At 41.8% G+C, this 18,467-nt stretch overlaps 1 protein-coding gene across 6 annotated transcripts in view; it reads right to left on the reverse strand.

Annotated features, from left to right (window-relative positions):
- MKLN1 (muskelin 1) overlaps positions 1-18,467 on the reverse strand; it is a 102,460-nt gene that overhangs the window by 40,642 nt on the left and 43,351 nt on the right. For all 6 annotated transcript variants that reach the window (XR_009933182.1, XM_062492435.1, XM_062492436.1 and 3 more), the window contains 2 exons: positions 18,045-18,110; positions 10,004-10,116 (listed from right to left, as the gene is read on the reverse strand). Coding sequence is in view for 5 of the 6 variants with exons in the window: in XM_062492435.1 (XP_062348419.1) it covers positions 10,004-10,116; positions 18,045-18,110 (179 nt within the window). In the remaining variant the exon portion in view is untranslated. The remainder of the gene's footprint in view (positions 1-10,003; positions 10,117-18,044; positions 18,111-18,467) is intronic.

An 18,467-nucleotide genomic window follows, 5' to 3' on the forward strand; every position in this document is an offset into this window, starting at 1 on the left:
GTCAGTGCTACACAAAATTCAATTGTGCAATGCCAAATGAATACACAGTATACTTTATGAAAAGCCTTCTCAACATGCTAAGCCACTTTATAAAATCTAATTAGAGCTTTCTTCATTTAACTTGCAAATGCTGAAAGCAATTATCCCACTTAAGGACTAACTTACAAAACGTTTTCAAAAAGCAACACAACAGCACCAAGAGACAACACCGCCTCCTTAGAATAATTGATTTGTTCCTATACAGGGGAGAAAGGAATGGGACTCAACTCCCCAGGGTAGGGTCTGCTCAGATCACTATTTATGCCAGAATCAGCAGGCATAATCTTAGCAAGAGCGTCTTAGCATGCTACACTAAGGCACAAACATGACAGCTTTCACTTTTTGGTTTGTTTTTAAATAAATGCCCTGTGAACCTCCTTTAATGTGAACATGACCACAGGAAGCCAGTTCCACTGCCCATCCCAAACAAAAACTGGGGGAGCTTGGCTTCTTCTGGTTATCATAACCTTGTGCAATTAAAGGGGTTTCAGTTGCAAGAAAAACCTGTTTTATTCAGACCAATCCTGATGAAAAACCTCAGGAGCAAGTCTGGATCCTGTTCAAGAATCAGGGCAATAAAAACAAAGAACAGCTGACTTGATTCTCCGTTCTTGGTCCTGTAAAAGACTGAGTGGAATGTGAACACTGCCTCCAGTATGAAGTTCAAAAATAAGCGTCATGAGGTAAATGCTCTTGTCCTAAAGCAAACTAGGACGAGGACATAAAAAGACACAAACAACCTACTTTGTTTCCAGTCCTGAGAGCAGCCTGTCAGGCAACAAACAGTCCCTCCTGCCTACACACAACTGCACAGATTAATTGCTCTCTTTTCCTAGTTTTGGACTATAATTCATTTCCACCTCCACTTCCCCCCCCCAGTAAAAAGAAAAGGGGGGAAGTTCTCCACAAACTTGAAAATGAAAGGAAATGCATATTATTCCTGGCACTAATTCAAGTCCATGTGCTTTAAGATTAGAGCTTGTTAGTGCTTTACCAATGCCAGTCTCCTGCTAATGCACTCCCAAAATGTTTAATCTGAGCCGCAGCAAAGATTTGCTTTGCTCTAGATGAGCACTAAATTCAGCAAGAGAAACAACTGCAGCCATACAACAAAAAAAAACCCACTTTCATCCCATACAACTTTCTCACTGAAGACATTCTAAGTTTATCATAACCTAAAGGTGCCACAAACATCAGAAAATAATTTAATCTATTCTTTTTTATGGTAGCATGGAGGGTTTTGATGGCCCCTCAACACAAAACACAAAACAGAAGGAGCTGGGGGCTGATGTATCATCCCTCTCACCCACGAAATCATCAACGATGTGCCAGGAGCATCAAACCAGCAGAGAGAGGGTCCTGCATGCTCAGTCACACAACAGGAGCATCACAACTGTGCTCAAGGCCAGAGCAGCCCAGCACAGGCACATGGCAGGGGCTCAGAGCCCTCTGAAAGGGTTTCTTCATCATGAAAGACCTTCCCTCTAACAGCACTACCAACTTCCTACTCTGTATGATGGCAGAAATCAGTGCCACTCGTGTCATTTGATGCCCAAGACTAGACGGCTCCAGCATTAGAATTAAAAACCTTTGTATGTCACACAGAGTAGATGCAGAAAAGGACTGAACATCTCTAGGAGCCTAAAATGGGAGTTTAGCTTCAAAAACATATATTGGATGCTCAAATGTACACACCATTGTTTAAAGTACTCTGCAAATAATCCCTGGAAGTGCCCAAGGCCAGGTTGGACGGGGCTTGGAGCAACCTGGTCTAATGGAAGGTGTCCCTGCCGACGGCAGGGGTTTGGGACTAGATGATCTCTAAGGTCCCTTCCAACCTTTAACATTCCATGCTTCGTGCTACTATTTATAAAAGTAACAGATACTCCAACTTAATTTTAAGGCTGCTTTACCAGTTATAAAGGATATTTCTTTATACAGATAGAATGGTTTGGGTTGGAAGGGACCTTGAAGCTCATCCAGTCCCACTCCCCTGCCTTCCACTATCCCAGGCTGCTCCAAGCTCCATCCAGCCTGGTCTTGGACACTTCCAGGGATGGAGCAGCCGCACCTTCTCTAGAAAACTGGTACACATAAATTAAATATGTTCTGCCAATAAATATTTTGGGAAACCTAAGAAATAGACCAGAATCTAACTAAGAGTAATGATACTGAAAACTCCTTAGAACCAGTACTGGAAAGCCATGAATTTACACAGTTGTTCACACAATAGAGTTAAATGTCTTACAATAAATATTCGGTTTGGATATTAAAAAGTTATAATTAACTATTAATAAGTCCAGGCACAGCCAAGACAGGGAAGGCATCCTTGGTCAGGCAGTTGACACAGAATTTGAGCTATGACTAATCTGCTTACTGGTGCCCTCCTACAGCGATGCCACGGGATAGATTTACCAGCAAAATCCATTCTGGGCAGCTGACTCAGAATTGATGGAGCAGATTAAAGTCAGAGGCAGCTTTCAGCACACAGTTTTGTGTGCACATCTCTTCAAGGTAGGAAAAAAACAAAATTAAACAGGATGAAGCTTTCTTTTCCCCTTCCCAAAAGCACACTCACATTTGGGACAGTCCTAATTTCCCACTGTTGATGCTGCATGGCCTTGAGCTGAGCCTGTCACAAAGAGACTTTCCCTGCTTCAACTAGAATTAAAAAAATGGCCCGATGTTCTATTTTTGAAAGACAGTTCAATGAGCTTATAAGTCAAATGATCAGGCTCAGAGATGATACGACACGATCCTTATGACAGCAGCAGGCTGGATTTGATGACCCTTGACAGCCCAGCCCTTCCAGTCTGCCATGAACTTGACTCCAAGTCTTTGCTCCATCCTTCAGGGATCAGCACAGGTTTACCACAGCACAGACTCAGTGCAGCACATGAGCACTGCTATGAAAACAAAGAGATGCTCTATTCTCATGAAATTATTTATTAGCCTCCCTGCCAGTCTGCTTGCAGAAGTAACTAATTTGAGAGTCTTTTCATAAAGGAATGAATTAATATGTGATCTTCTGGCTTCTGATGTGCCCTGATCAAGGCACCTCTAAAGACCAAGTGTCCTCACAGCTGAACTTTCCAACACTGTGCTTTGACAGCTGTGCTGCCTGAGTTTTTCTACAGTGCAGAAGCAGCTTTGGCAGCCAATGCCAGAGGAATTGTCAGTGCAAGAGCCACACTCCTGAATCTCCTGAGCTCTCTGCTCTCACACCAAGGTATCATCAAGGCTTTCCAGCAATGCATAACACCATGGGTCTTATGTCGCAGTAAACCAAGACATCTTACAAGCCAGTGGACAGTGGAAAGGGGAAAAAGCCCCCACACCTTGAAGCCTGCAAATAGTGGGAAATAATTTGTGGCCACTCAGTACTTAAAAGGAGGTTATAAAAAAGATGAAGGGGAACTTTTACAGAGGCAGATAGTGATAGGACAAGGTGGAACAGTTTTTGACTGAAAGAGGAGACATTTAGATCAGCTGTTAGAAGGAAATTCTTTGCTCAGGAGGGTAGTGAGGCACTGGCACAGGGTGCCCAGAGAAGCTGTGGCTGCCCCATCCCTGGAAGCGCCCAACGCCAGGTTGGATGGGGCTTGGAACAATCTGGGATAGTGGAAGGTGTTCCTGCCCATGGCAGGGGATTGGAACTGGGTGATACTTAAGATCCTTTCCAACCCAAACCATTCTGTAATTCTTTAATTTATGTGGAGAAGGTTGCAGGAATGTGTATGAAGGTCTTGTGCAGGCTTTAGTTTACAATCAAAAATAAAATCACCCAACCTTTGTGATTCAGCTTAAAAATGCAAACAAGAGAAGTACTGAAGGAATACCCCAGTATAGGGCAACCTTGCCTCAAAAGGACATCAATTCTGTGCTATTTCTGACAAAAGCCACAATTCACCTGCGAACAAAGCGCTGCTCACACTGGTGAAATGTGAAAAAAAAATTGGAACTTCTTAAATTTTACCAAGCAAATAGTCAGTTTGTTGCACACCCACCGCTCAGCTCTGCTTTCAGCAATGCTGATGAAACGTAACAGACGACCCACCAGAGAACCAGAGCTTTCACCAGCTCTGAGATGGGCCCTCAGGACAACATCTCTCGTGTGCCGAATTCAACTAACCCCATTAACAATTGCAGGATGTTGAATGAGATCATTTTTGCATGCATCACAAGTTCATGCTGTCCTCTCATTAGCAGTAACAATGGCCAGCAAAGGTCCAGCCAAGAGAGATTTTTCCATAGACACAAACTATTCGGCTGAGCTACAGCCACACTTGCAAACCAGAAGGCTGAAAAAGATTAACTGGTTGCTTATAAACTTGTTTAGCCACAAAGGTTACAAGCAAGGTTACACTTTTGGAAGGTGATTTTTCTTACTATCTTATGTAATTAATTGTCCTTGAGATGCCAGTGATAGACAAACATGAAATTCTAAGTCTAAATTCTTTGACAGCCACAAGCTCTCAGATGTTTCTGAGAAAGTAAAGACAGTTTTGAACAGGTGACAAAAGAGCAGTTTGCACCCGAAGGTGTTAGCAAGTTGTGAAGGTGGCTGTTTAATTTCCTAGAGCCCAGTATTAGTAACATCTCCACCACATGCATGCCCTGGAAAATTCATGGGTTAAGTCCTATTAAACACAGGCTCTTTGAGGCAGGTCTGAATTCAACACATCATTGCACCAGCCACTGTGTCACTAAGTTCTCTTGAGACACTCCAGAGAGTTCAATTCCCAATTACCTCCAAAACCCAGTTGCTGAAATACCACAGTAGCAAGGCCCACAAAAACTTATTACATTTTCAAGCACGTAATTACCCAGACAATTTAGCTACAGATCTGTCTGTGATATTACTTGAGACTGCTTCCCCTATGTTACCACCTTGGGATAACTGATATTTCTTTGGGGATTTCCCTATTTGTACAGATTGAGGAATGCCAATGGAACATTAATGTAACAAGTCTCTCAGTGTAGCTGAAATAAGACATTACTCTACCCCCAAGGCAAAGTTGACTGGTGTGTGAAGCTACTTTCACTCTCTGGGCAAAAGAGTAAGTTCTCCTTCCACCTCTACATATTCTCCTATTTCTTTAAAATCCTTTTCTTTTAATCCCTTCAGTGTGAAATGCTAGGGTCCTGGCATTCCAGCTGGCTCACCTCACAGGTACATATTTCTGTGTCTTTAAAAGCCAAAAGGATATAAATCAGAATTCCTTGTACCAATATCAATCTCTTCACTAAATCTTTACCTGAAAATCCTGTAACATCGTTTTCCCCCAGGATGCATCCACCCAAGTACGACTCTTACACTGCTTCATCTACAATTTACAGGGAATTGCAAAATGCATTAAGATGATGCAACAATGTCCTAATAAAGCCACGTACGTAAAATAAAGTTCCATTCCAGACCAGAGATCAGAGCATTAAACTCATCATAAGCTGCAGCTGAAGTGGTGATTTTTATTGGAACATAAACTCCACAAATCAACTCTGCCTGATGCATTATTTCAAGGACTAAAAGTAGTTTTACTTTGCAACTGAAAGCTTTATGATGACTTGGAAATTCAGTATAACCTGAAGACTGGCAGGCACAAGCTCCAGGCCTGCCAGAGCTGTGCAGCCTCCAAAACATTTGGCACAAGGTATTTATTTAATGCTCCTTTCTCCACAAGACTGACTTGAACAGCAGCCTGTGGAGGAAAGGGACCTCCACACATTCAAACATCTGGTGTGAGGAATAACTGAAGTTTGGCTGGTTGTCTGGGCTTTCTTTCATGCTGAAAGCAAGAAATACAGGCACCTGGAGAGGGAACTGAATAACTTAAGACCCAAAGCTGTTTTTAAATATGGATGATCTTTTCCTTAAAAAAAAGTCAAAGGTAAAGACAAATAAACCAGGGTTAAGAAGACAGAACTCTTGAGGCACAGCAGGTAGCATAAGCATGTAAGTTAGCTTTAAAAGCTGAAAACCTTTTCCAAAAAGTTTATTTTAAAATAAATTATTTTAAAAAGCTGAGGTACTACTCTCTCAACAGGGTATTTCTTTTTGCTTTAGGCTGCCTAAGTGGAAATCACTGGGGATGTCAGTCAGGCATATGTGAAAGTCTCTCTCTAACATTCTGGTGGAAGAATACGGGCTTAAAACATTTTAAACCATTATGGTACTAAATAGGGAGGAAAAGAAACCATTAGCCCGTGATATTTAGGATCAGCCTAGGATACTTTTCATTTGGTTCACTCCAGCATCTGCTGTCTTTGTCTCTACTTTTGTAGGCATTTGCACTATTTAGGAAGTTGGCTCTGAGGTACATCTGCAGTATCCAAGTTTCTTTCAGGACAGCTGCCTTCTCCCTGTGTGCTTTTGCAGCACCAGGCATCTCATACAACTGAGCATCTGTACCACTGGAACTGCTCAGCAGTGGGACATGGCACATTCACTGATTAGATATCAAGTCTGCAAACTTCATAATATTTGCAACAAAATGCCCCTCAAGTCACTTGACATGTCTTCCAAACTGTATCACCATGTGTGGGAAGAAGTCAATATTTGAGACTAGCTCTATTCCTGCACTTCAAACAGCACAGGGTAAAAGCTTTACACTGATAAGCTCATGTACTGCTGCACCACACCCAAAAAAAACCAGTCAGAGGTGTCAAAATCTCCTACAAAAATGCTTCTGTGGTAATATGACACTGAAAGCTTTGGGTAAATTCATCCATGACAACAAATGCAAAGAAATGCATGCAGAGACTGGAGAAATTTTAACTGGAAATAAATACAATAGCAGTTGAATGGTTCTCACCATTAGGAGATATTTCTACCCTTGTCAGCTTTTACTTTCAGCATCCTGGAAAAGCACTTGGTGTTCACATCAAGCTGTCATCTCACAATATACCCATTTTCTACACCATTTTGAACCTACTGAACAGGAGGCGCTTGTTGACCTACACCTTCCTTCATAGTGAGCAAAGATTTACCCTCTCAAGCAGTTAAATCACGACAAGACCTTCACTTCTACCTTTGGTACAGAAACACTTCAACGATTTTTGAGAGAAACACAATGTCACCTAAACCTAACCCATTTACGCAATTTCCACGTCCTTCACAGAACTGATTTGTGAGCAGGCTTTTCCTCTGAAGAAGCCAGAATGAGGATGAGCCAATGTATTTCCCAAGAAGCAGTACTGGACAGGACGCAACTTTCACCATATTTCTCTCTTATCCAAGTTTAATTATTGAGTGGCTAATTTAACCACTGTCACTGATTAATTAGAATAAAAAAGCCAGAAGCAGAACTAGCACAATACAACAAAACAAGATTAAGCTCTACTGCAATCTACTCTTGAATATTTTTTAAAATTCCATGTCAACAGACATTTCCTTTTTGCAAATTGTTTGCAAGCTGTTGATGTCCCTATTAGAGAAACATCTGGAGTCTTTGTTTTTGAATTTACTTCTCAACATTTGAGACTGACCTTTTCATTTCTAAATCCGGTTTCATCCAGATCTCCTTGGGGAAAAAAAAGCCACCACAACTCACTGCTGGTTTCCATGTACAGCAGCTGCCAACTTACCGTACCTCTGAAGTTACCAAAACCCTGAACTACACTTTAGGAGGCCTCCTGAACACTGCTGAATGTATCACAGATTCATGGAATGGCTGGGTTGGAAGGGACCTTAAAGTCCACCTGGTGCCACCCCCTGCCATGGGCAGGGACACCTTCCACTGTCCCAGGCTGTTCCAAGCCCCAGTGTCCAGCCTGGCCTTGGACACTTCCAGGAATCCAGGGGCAGCCACAGCTTCTCTGGGTAACCTGTGCCAAGGCCTCCCCACCATCACAGCCAAGAATACCTTCCCAATATCCCATCTAACCCTGTCCTCTAGCACTGGGAAGCAATTCCCCTTTGTCCTGGTAGGCCATGCCTTTGTCCTAAGCCCTTCTCCAGCACTCCTGGAGCCGCTTTTGGCTCTGTAAGAGTCTCAGAGCTCTCCCTGGAGCCTTCTCCTGCCCAGGTGAGCACCCCCAGCTCTGCCAGCCTGGCTCCAGAGCAGAAGTGCTCAAGTCCACATCATTGAGACCCGTCAAGCTTCCAGTACCCTAAGTCCTCCTCCTCTTTAGGGCTGCTCTTGGATCCGTTCTCTGCTTGGCCTCTATCCATTCTTGGAATTGCCCCAATCCATGTGCAAGACCTTGCACTTGGCCTTGTTGAACTCCACGAGGCTCACAGGGGCCCCACATCACAACTTTGTGACAGAGAGTCCTTCCAGAATTCCCTTTCCAAAGCCAACCATGTTTCTCCACACTTGTCTCTACTAAGAACATCCCTTCCTCAAGATTCCTCATACATTCAGCAAGTCTCCACTTTTTAAAAATTCCTCTTTCTTCCTCTCCCCACTAGACCCTTCCCATCTTTCATCTGAATCTCCTGAGCTTCTGGAACATTCTGCTAACATTTTTCCCTCCAAAATCCCTTTATAATCATTTAATCATATCAACTCACAACTCTTCTACTGTGCCTCCTCCACAGCTCTCCTTTTGTACATCCCTTCTTCCTCCCATCCCAGTCTTACCCTGCTGGAGTCAGGCATGAGGAACCTGAAGAAAAAACATCCCAGCCAGGCCTCCTAAACTTTAGAGAAGCTCAACTGGATGTGGCATGACCCCAGCAAGAACGAAATTAATCCCTTTAACACCAGACTGACCCACGCTGGTTTGTGCGGAAAAAAAACACAGCAGCCCCTTTTTTGCCTAAATAGCAGATAAATATAAAAATTTTACCTCTCCACAGCTCTCTTATGACAGAAACCAGAGTATCAGGTTCAGGTTTTTTACTGCCCATATTGTAAAGGATGTTCCAATCAGTAAGTATACAACACAGAGATTTGAGGGCTACAGGAAATGCCTGTGAAATTTTACTCTTTTTTTTTTTTCAGATCAGACTATTTGTCCTACTTGATTACAACCTCTAAAAAAACCTTTGCCATGAAAAAAATGAGAATATTAAATTGTTGTTTAATCTGGTAAGGAAGCTCACAAAATTAGCTGTGACAAGAAACTGAGAAATACAAATGAGAAACAAGATGTTTTTATACTGTTTTCAAATAGCTGAGGAAATCAACTCCTGAATTTGTCAAAAAGTGGTGGGACCTCAAACTTTCCATACCTCCAAAAAGAGGTGGCATGAATTTTCCTCTGACAAACAAGTAATGAACTCAAAATACAACAACCACACAGAACCAGAAGATTTCACTGTATAGTGAAATGAATTACACAAGCCAAAGGTCTTGGACTTTTTTTGTCTCGTCCTATAACCCAAGCTACATTCATTTCAGGTTTAATACGTCAAATACTGAGCAAAACAGGCCAAGGAAAATGGTTCAGATGAATTCCACGAAAGCTCTCGGGGTTGTGTAGCCTTTGGCAGTAACCCCTGTCCTCTAGATTTCCATCTGGTAATTGTCCATTTCTATTCATTTTTGACAGAAGCTAAAAAACCAATTTGTTTCTGAAGCTCAAACACCAGGATCAGGTCTGAAATGTTCATTAGCCAGTTCTTGGAACCTTTCATTGGGAGGTGTCCCTGCCCATGGCAGCCGGGCTGGAACTGGATGATCTTTAAGGTCCCTCCCAACCCAAAAACATTCTGTGATAAGTCTGGTTGTTCAGCCACACAAAGTTGTTTAACTTGTGCTCTACTTGCTGAGCTGATTTTTTGGCCAATCATTTCTGCTTTTGAGAAATAAACTTTTCCCCTCCAGGAATCTTAACACTTCAAAGTCACCTTCAGCTCATATTTTCCCCAAGTAAGCATTTCAAAAGTCTTCAGAACTTGAAGGTCTCAACTCTGTGGCTCTCACCTTATACAGCACTTCAACATGAGTACTTTAGTAGGGGCATTTTTGAGGGCACCCACTGATGTATTTTTAAAAATACGGATGTTTGCAGAACTCACCTCTTTCTCAGTATCCCTGGATATACAGGTCCACTGGTTCTCCTTCACACTGTATGCCCAGAAGTCAGCCAGATCCTGAGTTCCATCCCAGCCACCAAACAAATACACAGTTTCTATTAAAAAAAAAAGTTAGTTTTATTTTTAAAAGAAAACGTGTTTAAACATCTGTGACAAAGACAAACTATCAGAAAAGAAATTTAAACTCTTCTTTTTTTTTTTTTTTTTTTACTTAAAACACCACTCCTCTTTGAATGGAACTAGTCATCAAGACAAAAATGTGGTTTGGTTTAGTAATGGAAGATTTTAGGATTGATAGACAGCCAATTCTCAGAGTCATTTTCTATTTCTACATTTACATAAGAGGCAATCAAACCCACAGCCTTCTGATTAAAATTCCAGACAGACAAATGAACAATATTTAACATTTTGCATCCTGTGCATGTAGTCTTGTCAATGACATCTCAGCCTGTACCCTGTTTGGTGCAGGATTTATACATCAGTAAGACTTTGGAGATAGGAACAGCAAAGGTTTTCTGTTCAGTCCATCCCTTACATAGAGAAATCAACTACAAAACCTTCTTCAAGGGAAATGTCTTGCATAAAATAACATACCTGATGCCACAAATGCCAGTGAGTAGAAGAGTCACAAATTCAAGTCAGTGTTTCAGGGCTGTCACCTCAAACCCACTACTGCTCTGTGTACAGCAAGTTCTAAGGCTTCTCAGACTCACTGATAAAACCAGATGAATCCTTTGAAGAGGGGAAGCATTTAAGAAAGGAGTTTCTGTTCTGCTATGGGGAGATAACTAAAGTCCTCCCATTATAGAAACAACCCTATCTGGTCTCAAATTCTAAAAATACTTCATTTTTAGACTGCATTAAAACATGACACAAAGCCAAGTCCAAGAAGAACAAGCTACTCAAGACTTGCAGAGCTTTGAAAAGTTCCTTTAAAATCCACCAATCACTTCTATTATGGAGGCAATGGCCAATTTTTAATCCAACACAAATTAAAGTGCGGAGTTCGAGCACGATTACAAACGGGACAAGTCCCTGACCTTTACCTACCATCAGGATAGTGGTCATCACCATGGAAAGGTTACCCTGGTTCATTAACTTTAATTACCCTTCCTCCTGGACTCAGGGCTCCCAGTGTTCCCTGCAAAGAGCAGGTCCCTTTGTGCACATAAATTCTCACAGCTCACAAAACCCACATTACCACAACAGTTTCATTGATAGCCGAGAAAAATAAAAGATTTGGCAGCAGCTAAAAATCCTACTGGGGCCTTGCCAAAATGTCAGGCCTGCCTGGAAAGGCTTTGTTGGCTCACATGAAATTTAACAGCAAACCTGAATGACTGCGATGAAAACTCACATTTTGGAAGTTACCTAACCCAGGCTGACAGAATTAAATGTGAGCACGGAGAGAGAAGCACGAGCAACCAGCTGGTGCAAAGCATCCCCAGAGCGACACCCTGAACACAAGTGGACATGAACTCTGTGCCAGACCCATTTTTCATCATGAAGTAAAACTGCAGCCCACATGAAAGAAAAGCTCCATCACTACAATTCAGACCTAAGGAAAGTAATTTTTTAGTTTCATGCGTTATTGCAGAAGCACACACACATTTTAGAAGAAGGTTCCATGTTTTAAAAGTAGTATTTCTTAATGCATAAATGCATCTGTTGCTGGTAATGTCAAGTAAGTATTTTTATAGTTCTCCTAAAATTTGTAACTGTTTTCCCATGGTACAAAGCAAAAAATATAGTTGTTTGGTGGTTTGTGGGATTGCTCTTGTTTGGTTGGGGTTGGGTTTGATAGTTTTTGTTTGGTTGGGTTTGAGTTTTTTGGGGATTTTAAGCTTTGTTTTAAAATCAAGCTTCACTCTATTTCCCAACCAGCATAACTGCTTGTATTCTAGCTGTTAATTCAGATTTTATGGGAGGGTTTTTTTTTCACCCTGCATGCAGAGACCCATCCAGGACAGATAACAAAGGCCAATATTCAAAGAAGAGGACAGAGGCCACAAACCCCAGGCAGCAGCAGTGGGGCAGCTCAAGGGGAGCCCAGCAGTCTCACACCAATGTAACTCTGGTAGCACTGAGGAACTCAAGGAGGAAAGGATCCTCCCTCTACATCCAAGCAGTATGGAACACAGCAAAATTGATGCTGCTTTATTAAAGCAAGTCTCTATTCAGCTTTAGGGGCAGAGCAGGAGAATTTTTCAAACCTAGCTGCAAGGCAACAAGAAAAAAACATGAAAGCAATTATATTTACCCAAAGCTTTTACCAGCTATGTTTAGGAAGTCAAATTTCTCTCCTCCAGCATCCTCAGCTTATTTCCTCTACATTTATTTCTGCATACAAATTCAACACTTTGAATTAAATATGTTCTGTGAGTATTTCTAAACTGCTTGCTCAGTCAAAATTTTTCTGTAATGTCTGAGTTCTTCTCTTCCCTTACTCTCTAGATAATTAAAAGGTGATAGAAGTCCTCAAATTAGAGGATGTATATTCCCAACAACCAACATATTTCCTGTCTACCTCTCCTTAACTTCCATTTCTCAGAAGAGTACCAAAGCAGCCTTCTCCTCCAACCCATTAAATATCAACATTCCTGGGGTGGTTTCAGATCAGGTTCACACACATTCTCAAGCACAGTTCTCTAACTCCTGTTAACCCTATGTGTTTTCTCCATGTGGTGAAATCCTTGGGGGGATTCTTGTACAGGAGGTCTTCCTCAGTGAATACATTCCAGTCCTGTGACATATTTAACTACATTCTTTTGTCAAGTAGTATTACCATGTCTCTGCTAGAACAGTTGTCCACAGAATGTAAAAGAATTGTGGATCTACAGCACTTCTGCAAGGTCCATCAGTCATCCCCCAAATCCCTCACAGGAGGGCTAACTTCAGCAGAGACCATGTTGCCCAGGGAATTACCCAGTTATACTTTTGAGTATCTCCAAGGATGGACATTTCAGACTGGATCCCTGCTGCAATGACTGATTAACTTCATTGCAATTTCTTCCCCCTATTATCTAACAGGATTTTCCCTTCCTTTATCCTACCCCTCTGCTTCCCTCAAAATGAGCCTGTCTATATCCATGCTCTGAACAGTAGCTGAAGACAGCTCTAGGATCCTTCCATGAACCTTTGTTCTACCAGATGAACAAAACCAGCTCCCACAGCATGTCCTTACACATCACATGCTCCAGGCCCTGACTACATTGATCAGTTCAGTTTGACAGAATCCTTATTGCCCCAGAGAGCCCAAACCAGGCACAGCACTCCAGATGTGTTCCTGAGTACCCAAAAGAGGAACATCACCCTCCCCTCTTCCTGCTGGCCATGTTTGTGCTGGTACAGCCCAGCAGGAGAGGCCAGCCATCGATGCCACAAGGACACATTGCTGATGCACGTTCCGCTTCCAGCATCTTCTAAATCCTTCCACGCAGTCAGTCCCCAGCCTGTCCTCCTGCACAGCTGTCACATCCCAGGGGCAGGATCAGAACCTTACAATGCTCTCCTGCAGCCCCTCAGGGTCCTCTGTACTCATGGCCCTGTTCCCCAGTTCATCAGCCACTGCTCTCCCCATCAGCTGCCAGCACAGACTGGAGCATCACTGTCGCTAAAACTATGAAGGATTCCTCCCAGAAATAAAAAAACAATCAAGGTGTAAGATCTCTCAAAAGCCTTCTATAAAAGAATGCCACTTGCCCAAGTAGCACCCACACCTTTAGTTACATGCCAGCAATGATGCCCACTTTGTGAGGAGCATTTAAGAGCACAAATATAAAACCAGCCTTAAATCTTCTTGCAGTATCACACCCCTTGGTTTCTGAGCCACAGTTCAACTGGATGCAAGTTGGCTGAATACAAGGGGTTTTTTTAAGGATAGGCATACAGTCTCAAATGTGAAAGCCCCATGAAGTTGAATAACCTCCAGGATTCAGCAGCTGTTTGTGTTTCAGAGCTTAGAAGCCATCTGTGTTTTGTTTCTGAGATCCCTTCATCCTGTACACAAGCCTTGTCTTTAAATATCTTATGGATAGCAGTGTTTTCCTCAGGCAAAACAGCATACTTCATGTCTTCTGCTCTCTCTTCTCTTCATCTTTTTCATCTTTCCATGGTGCTTTTGAACCACCCTTGTCATTTCTGCTGTGCTGCCCACATATACAACAGGCACGCTGGGCCCAGTGCTCTGAATCTCCCTCTGTTCCCAACCTCCAGATTTGTCCTAATTTATCTAATGGAAGGAAGCAAACAGAATTCCTTCGGACGAAAGGAAAAGCAAAATGATGTACAACCAAAACTGCACAGCAGTTGCCCTTCAGTGAGAGAACAGAGGTACCACATCAATAAAGACCATTTCACTAATGCTTTCCCTCAAAAAACTGTTTCACTTGCCAAAGAAAAGAGAAATGGAGACAGAAGAAAAATCATCCTGGTTGCTTTGCTGTTATTTCTAAAGCAGGCTCATGGGAAAACTTCAACATTTAAGAAAGCCTGATTTAACACCAAATAGAATAATTTTAATAGAATAATTTCTACATGGTCCATATTTTTATTGTTATCTAAACAATTACATGGCTTTATGGCCTGCACTGTCATTCACTGTGTCTGCCCTATAAGAGCAGAAGAGATAATTCCACTTTGCCTACGGAATTATCAACCCCATCTCCAAAACACAACACGCATATTGTTCGTAAGTACCGACATCACTCCTTAAAACTTGCTTTTGGCAATTCACTTACCCATTCCCTTTTTCTTCCAGAATAACCACTGGAATTTTGAAACATGTGGCATATCTGACCCATAAGGAGGCCAGGAAGGGCAAACTCAAAGAGTTGTTAATCAGGAACCAGTGCCAGATGCTGACACCCTCATCCAAAACCGCATTAGGGTTCAATTCCCTGGGAACACAATTCTGCACATGAGCCTGTGTGTTATTGCCCCAGCATTTCCTCAGGGCCTACACAAAAAGCTTCTCATGTCTGACATGCAGCACACAACACTGTGTTCTTGTGCAGTTTTGGGGTTGTATGGGGGATAATTTTGTTTTAATCTATGTACCTGGGTTGCAACTACTCAAATACTTCCCCTTCCTTTTAGAAAATCAGAGAACTCTCTAGGCCTCCCACACAGAACGCTGCATGAGAAATGCACTTTGCAGGGAAAAGCAGGAATAATTTCTGTTTTCACTTGCAGCCTAAAGCTTTAAAGCACCTAATAGTGGTTTCAGCTATAACTGAGAACTTCTCTTGGTATATGTTTCTGCACATGTAGACCAAATCCTAATCCTACCATACACACTCATTCCAATCTGAGTGTTAACATGATTTAAATGATGGGGGATACTGTGGGAATCACTAACTTCCCATTTTTAATTTCTCTCCTTCTTTTTATATAGGAAGATATCAGACTGCATTCTCAGTTCTGCATCCCACAATGCCTACAGTTCCATTTCAAACTGCTTTAACATTTTTGTTAAGATGTTTCCAAAGCATCAGGAACCCTGCACTTAGCTGTGGCAGGTATTAAGAACAGGAGTATCAGATGGAAATGAGCTCCGGCACAAGTCATTGGCTGCCAGATGCTAAATTCTCTTTCAGTTACTTTCAGCCTACTCTAAGTGAAAGATAAACCATGCTAAAAGGCAGGTTAGGCCAAGTTAATCCATGTTCTACCTGAAACTGGTAGAAAAAAACATGCACTAGCAGCAACTTAAGATCTATTTCAACTACTCACCAACACATATCCTCTGTCTCAACATTAGCACATGCATCCATCCAGCAGGCTCAGTAGTATAAAATTAAAATTATTTTTCTAGTCAGTAATAAGTGGTTAAAATCTACTTGAGGTTAATCATAATGTCAAACCATTGACAGTTCATTTATAGCTAAGCAGGTTTGGCCATCAGAGATGAAAATTTGCTTCCAAAACTTAATTCTATGGGATATGAAACCTCAGAATCTCCTTGTAAGTATGATTTTGCTGTTTCACTTCACATCCAAAAGATTCAAGTCAAAAAAAATACTGATTTTTGAGAAGGACCTCACTCCTCTAACAAGGAATGCAAACTGAGATGACTTTTGTTCAGTCGCCAAAGTCTTCTGAAAAAAACCCACTCGACAAGTGTGTGAGTAAGGAGGAATGATGTCTTTGAAGGGAAGAGCACACCACTGCTCCCTTCTCCATTAACACTGGATCTGTCCAAGGTTAGCCAGGGAGCTCTCCAGCTGCAGTCTGTAAAATACATTTTGACATAACTGGCTAAATTCCCACCAGCTCATTAAACTCCACCTATATTCAAAAGGAAAACTCCAGCAATCAGCAATGGGAAACAGCCCCAAGAACTTCCCCTGGCCTGTCACAAGCCAAATTAAAAGGCAAAACTGATCATCTCAAAACCATTTCAGTTTTTACAAGCCTCAGTGGACCTGGATGCAAAACTGACAGCAACTTCCCAAAGAGCCCACAGGGAAACTTTGGGAAGGTATCCTACCACCCGTAAATAGAGCTACAGCAAGAAAGGATCACCATGAGAGAGGGAGGGAGATCCAGGACTCCACCTCTGTGGGTACTGTCCCACAGTTAACTCTGTGCAAATAAAAAAATTAAATAAATAAATTGTATGTATTGATATTATAGATACAGATATCTCCATAAATAATATAGATATTAATATACATGAAATACACACATACATCCAAAGTATATATAAGATATATATAAAATATATCAAGAAATAGTAAAAAATATATGGATGAGTTTCTCTGCCTTGTTAAGGCACAGTAAAACTGAAGTCGAAGGCAGAGCTGACAACCTTACTGGGACTTAAGAAAAGCAAGAGGAATGGCAAGGAAGGCTCACACTGCCACGGATTTTATTTTCAGGAGGTGTACAGGACTATCATTTCCAAGCTGACAAGGATCATGTTTCTTCCACACTCTTGTGAAACACCACTACTAATTCCCGAGGCCACTAGGGAGCGTTCCCAGCCTCTGCACAGACAAACACCAGCAAATCCTCCAGCAGCGTTTTCTTCTAATCAATCTCAAACCTCTCTCACCAAACGAAAGAAGTTTAGTCTCCTACATAAAATAACTGGAGTGCTTCCTCCAGAGCAGTAACTACTCTGAGCAAAAGCCAGAGGCTGCAGCTACTGCTGGATTTTTGCTTGTTCACTATGACTTAGCAAATTACTCTGGAAGGTCCTATCCTATCACATGCTCTGTCCCCATCCTGTGACCACAACAGATACGGCCATGGGCATTTTTTTGCCAACTCCTTCAATACCATCCTAGATTCCTGTCTGATATCCACACCCTGATCTTGTTTCTCCCTTCCCAAGAACAATCCTTTCACTCACACAGCAAAGACTCGGGCAGATGCTTTCCTTATTTTAGTAAGAACTGACGCAGCACAGAAATCTGATTAAATAACAGACAAAGATTGAGAAAATTATGCAGAACAACAATCACTGGAACCGTTCCCGATATACCACCCCACTTTCTTTTCTCTGCAGGTTCTCTGAAACAGAGGCTGAGCCATTCTTTAAACTGCTACAGGAAACATTTTTGCAAAAGAAGTCTAAAGAATTATATTTAGCAGGAATTTCTTGCACACTATGGGAATTAGGAGCCACTCCAACCAAAATACATGGAATGTTTCAACATGTCAGATCTACTGCTTGAGCACAGCCTGCAGCAGATAAGGGAAATTATTATCCCTAACTTCACCTCTCTTGTTTGAAATCCTGCTTTAAAATGGTAGGAGGAACAAAAAATTAAAACCAATTTTCTTGGTTTCTTAGTTAAGACAAGACAACAGTTAAGGCATAACACAGAATTACGAAGGAAGAAGGGGAAAAAGCAGCTGGAGTACAGATCCAGAGAGCAAGCAGAGCATTTAATCCAACTATTAGGAAGTGCAATTTTTTTCCCCAAACACAGTGTCCAAAGAAAAACACATTTGCATATTAATCTGGAAAATAACAGATTAGATAATTTAGTTAAGGAATGTAACAACTACTCACCTGTCTGCACATCTATAACCATCTGATGGCCACCTCTCATCCCTGGCCGACTGTCTTCCCCATCACCTTCAGAAAAAGAGGGAAGGGAGAGTTTTCTTTTTAAGATTTTTAAGCCAAAGAAAGATACAGCCTCAACATGGAAGCAAGGAACTAGGTAACTCACCCTTCTTAAAACACTAGCAGCACATCACTTTTTCCAGGTAGGTTTTTTTGTACATTATGAAACTGTACAAAGTTTTGTACTGAATTATCTGGTGACTGAATTATCTCTGACAGTACAGAGAGAAGAAGTGAATACTGCAACTCCCAGTGCCTTGGAAAGGAGCTCCAACGTTCCTGACACACTTAGTGCACACAAAAGAGCTCTGAGCTGTCCTTGCAGCTCTCCAGCAGGGACAACACAGCCACCTTTTGGCTCCCCTT

Source organism: Cinclus cinclus, chromosome 4 (genome assembly GCF_963662255.1).
Source record: "Cinclus cinclus chromosome 4, bCinCin1.1, whole genome shotgun sequence".
Taxonomy (NCBI): Eukaryota; Metazoa; Chordata; class Aves; order Passeriformes; family Cinclidae; genus Cinclus; species Cinclus cinclus.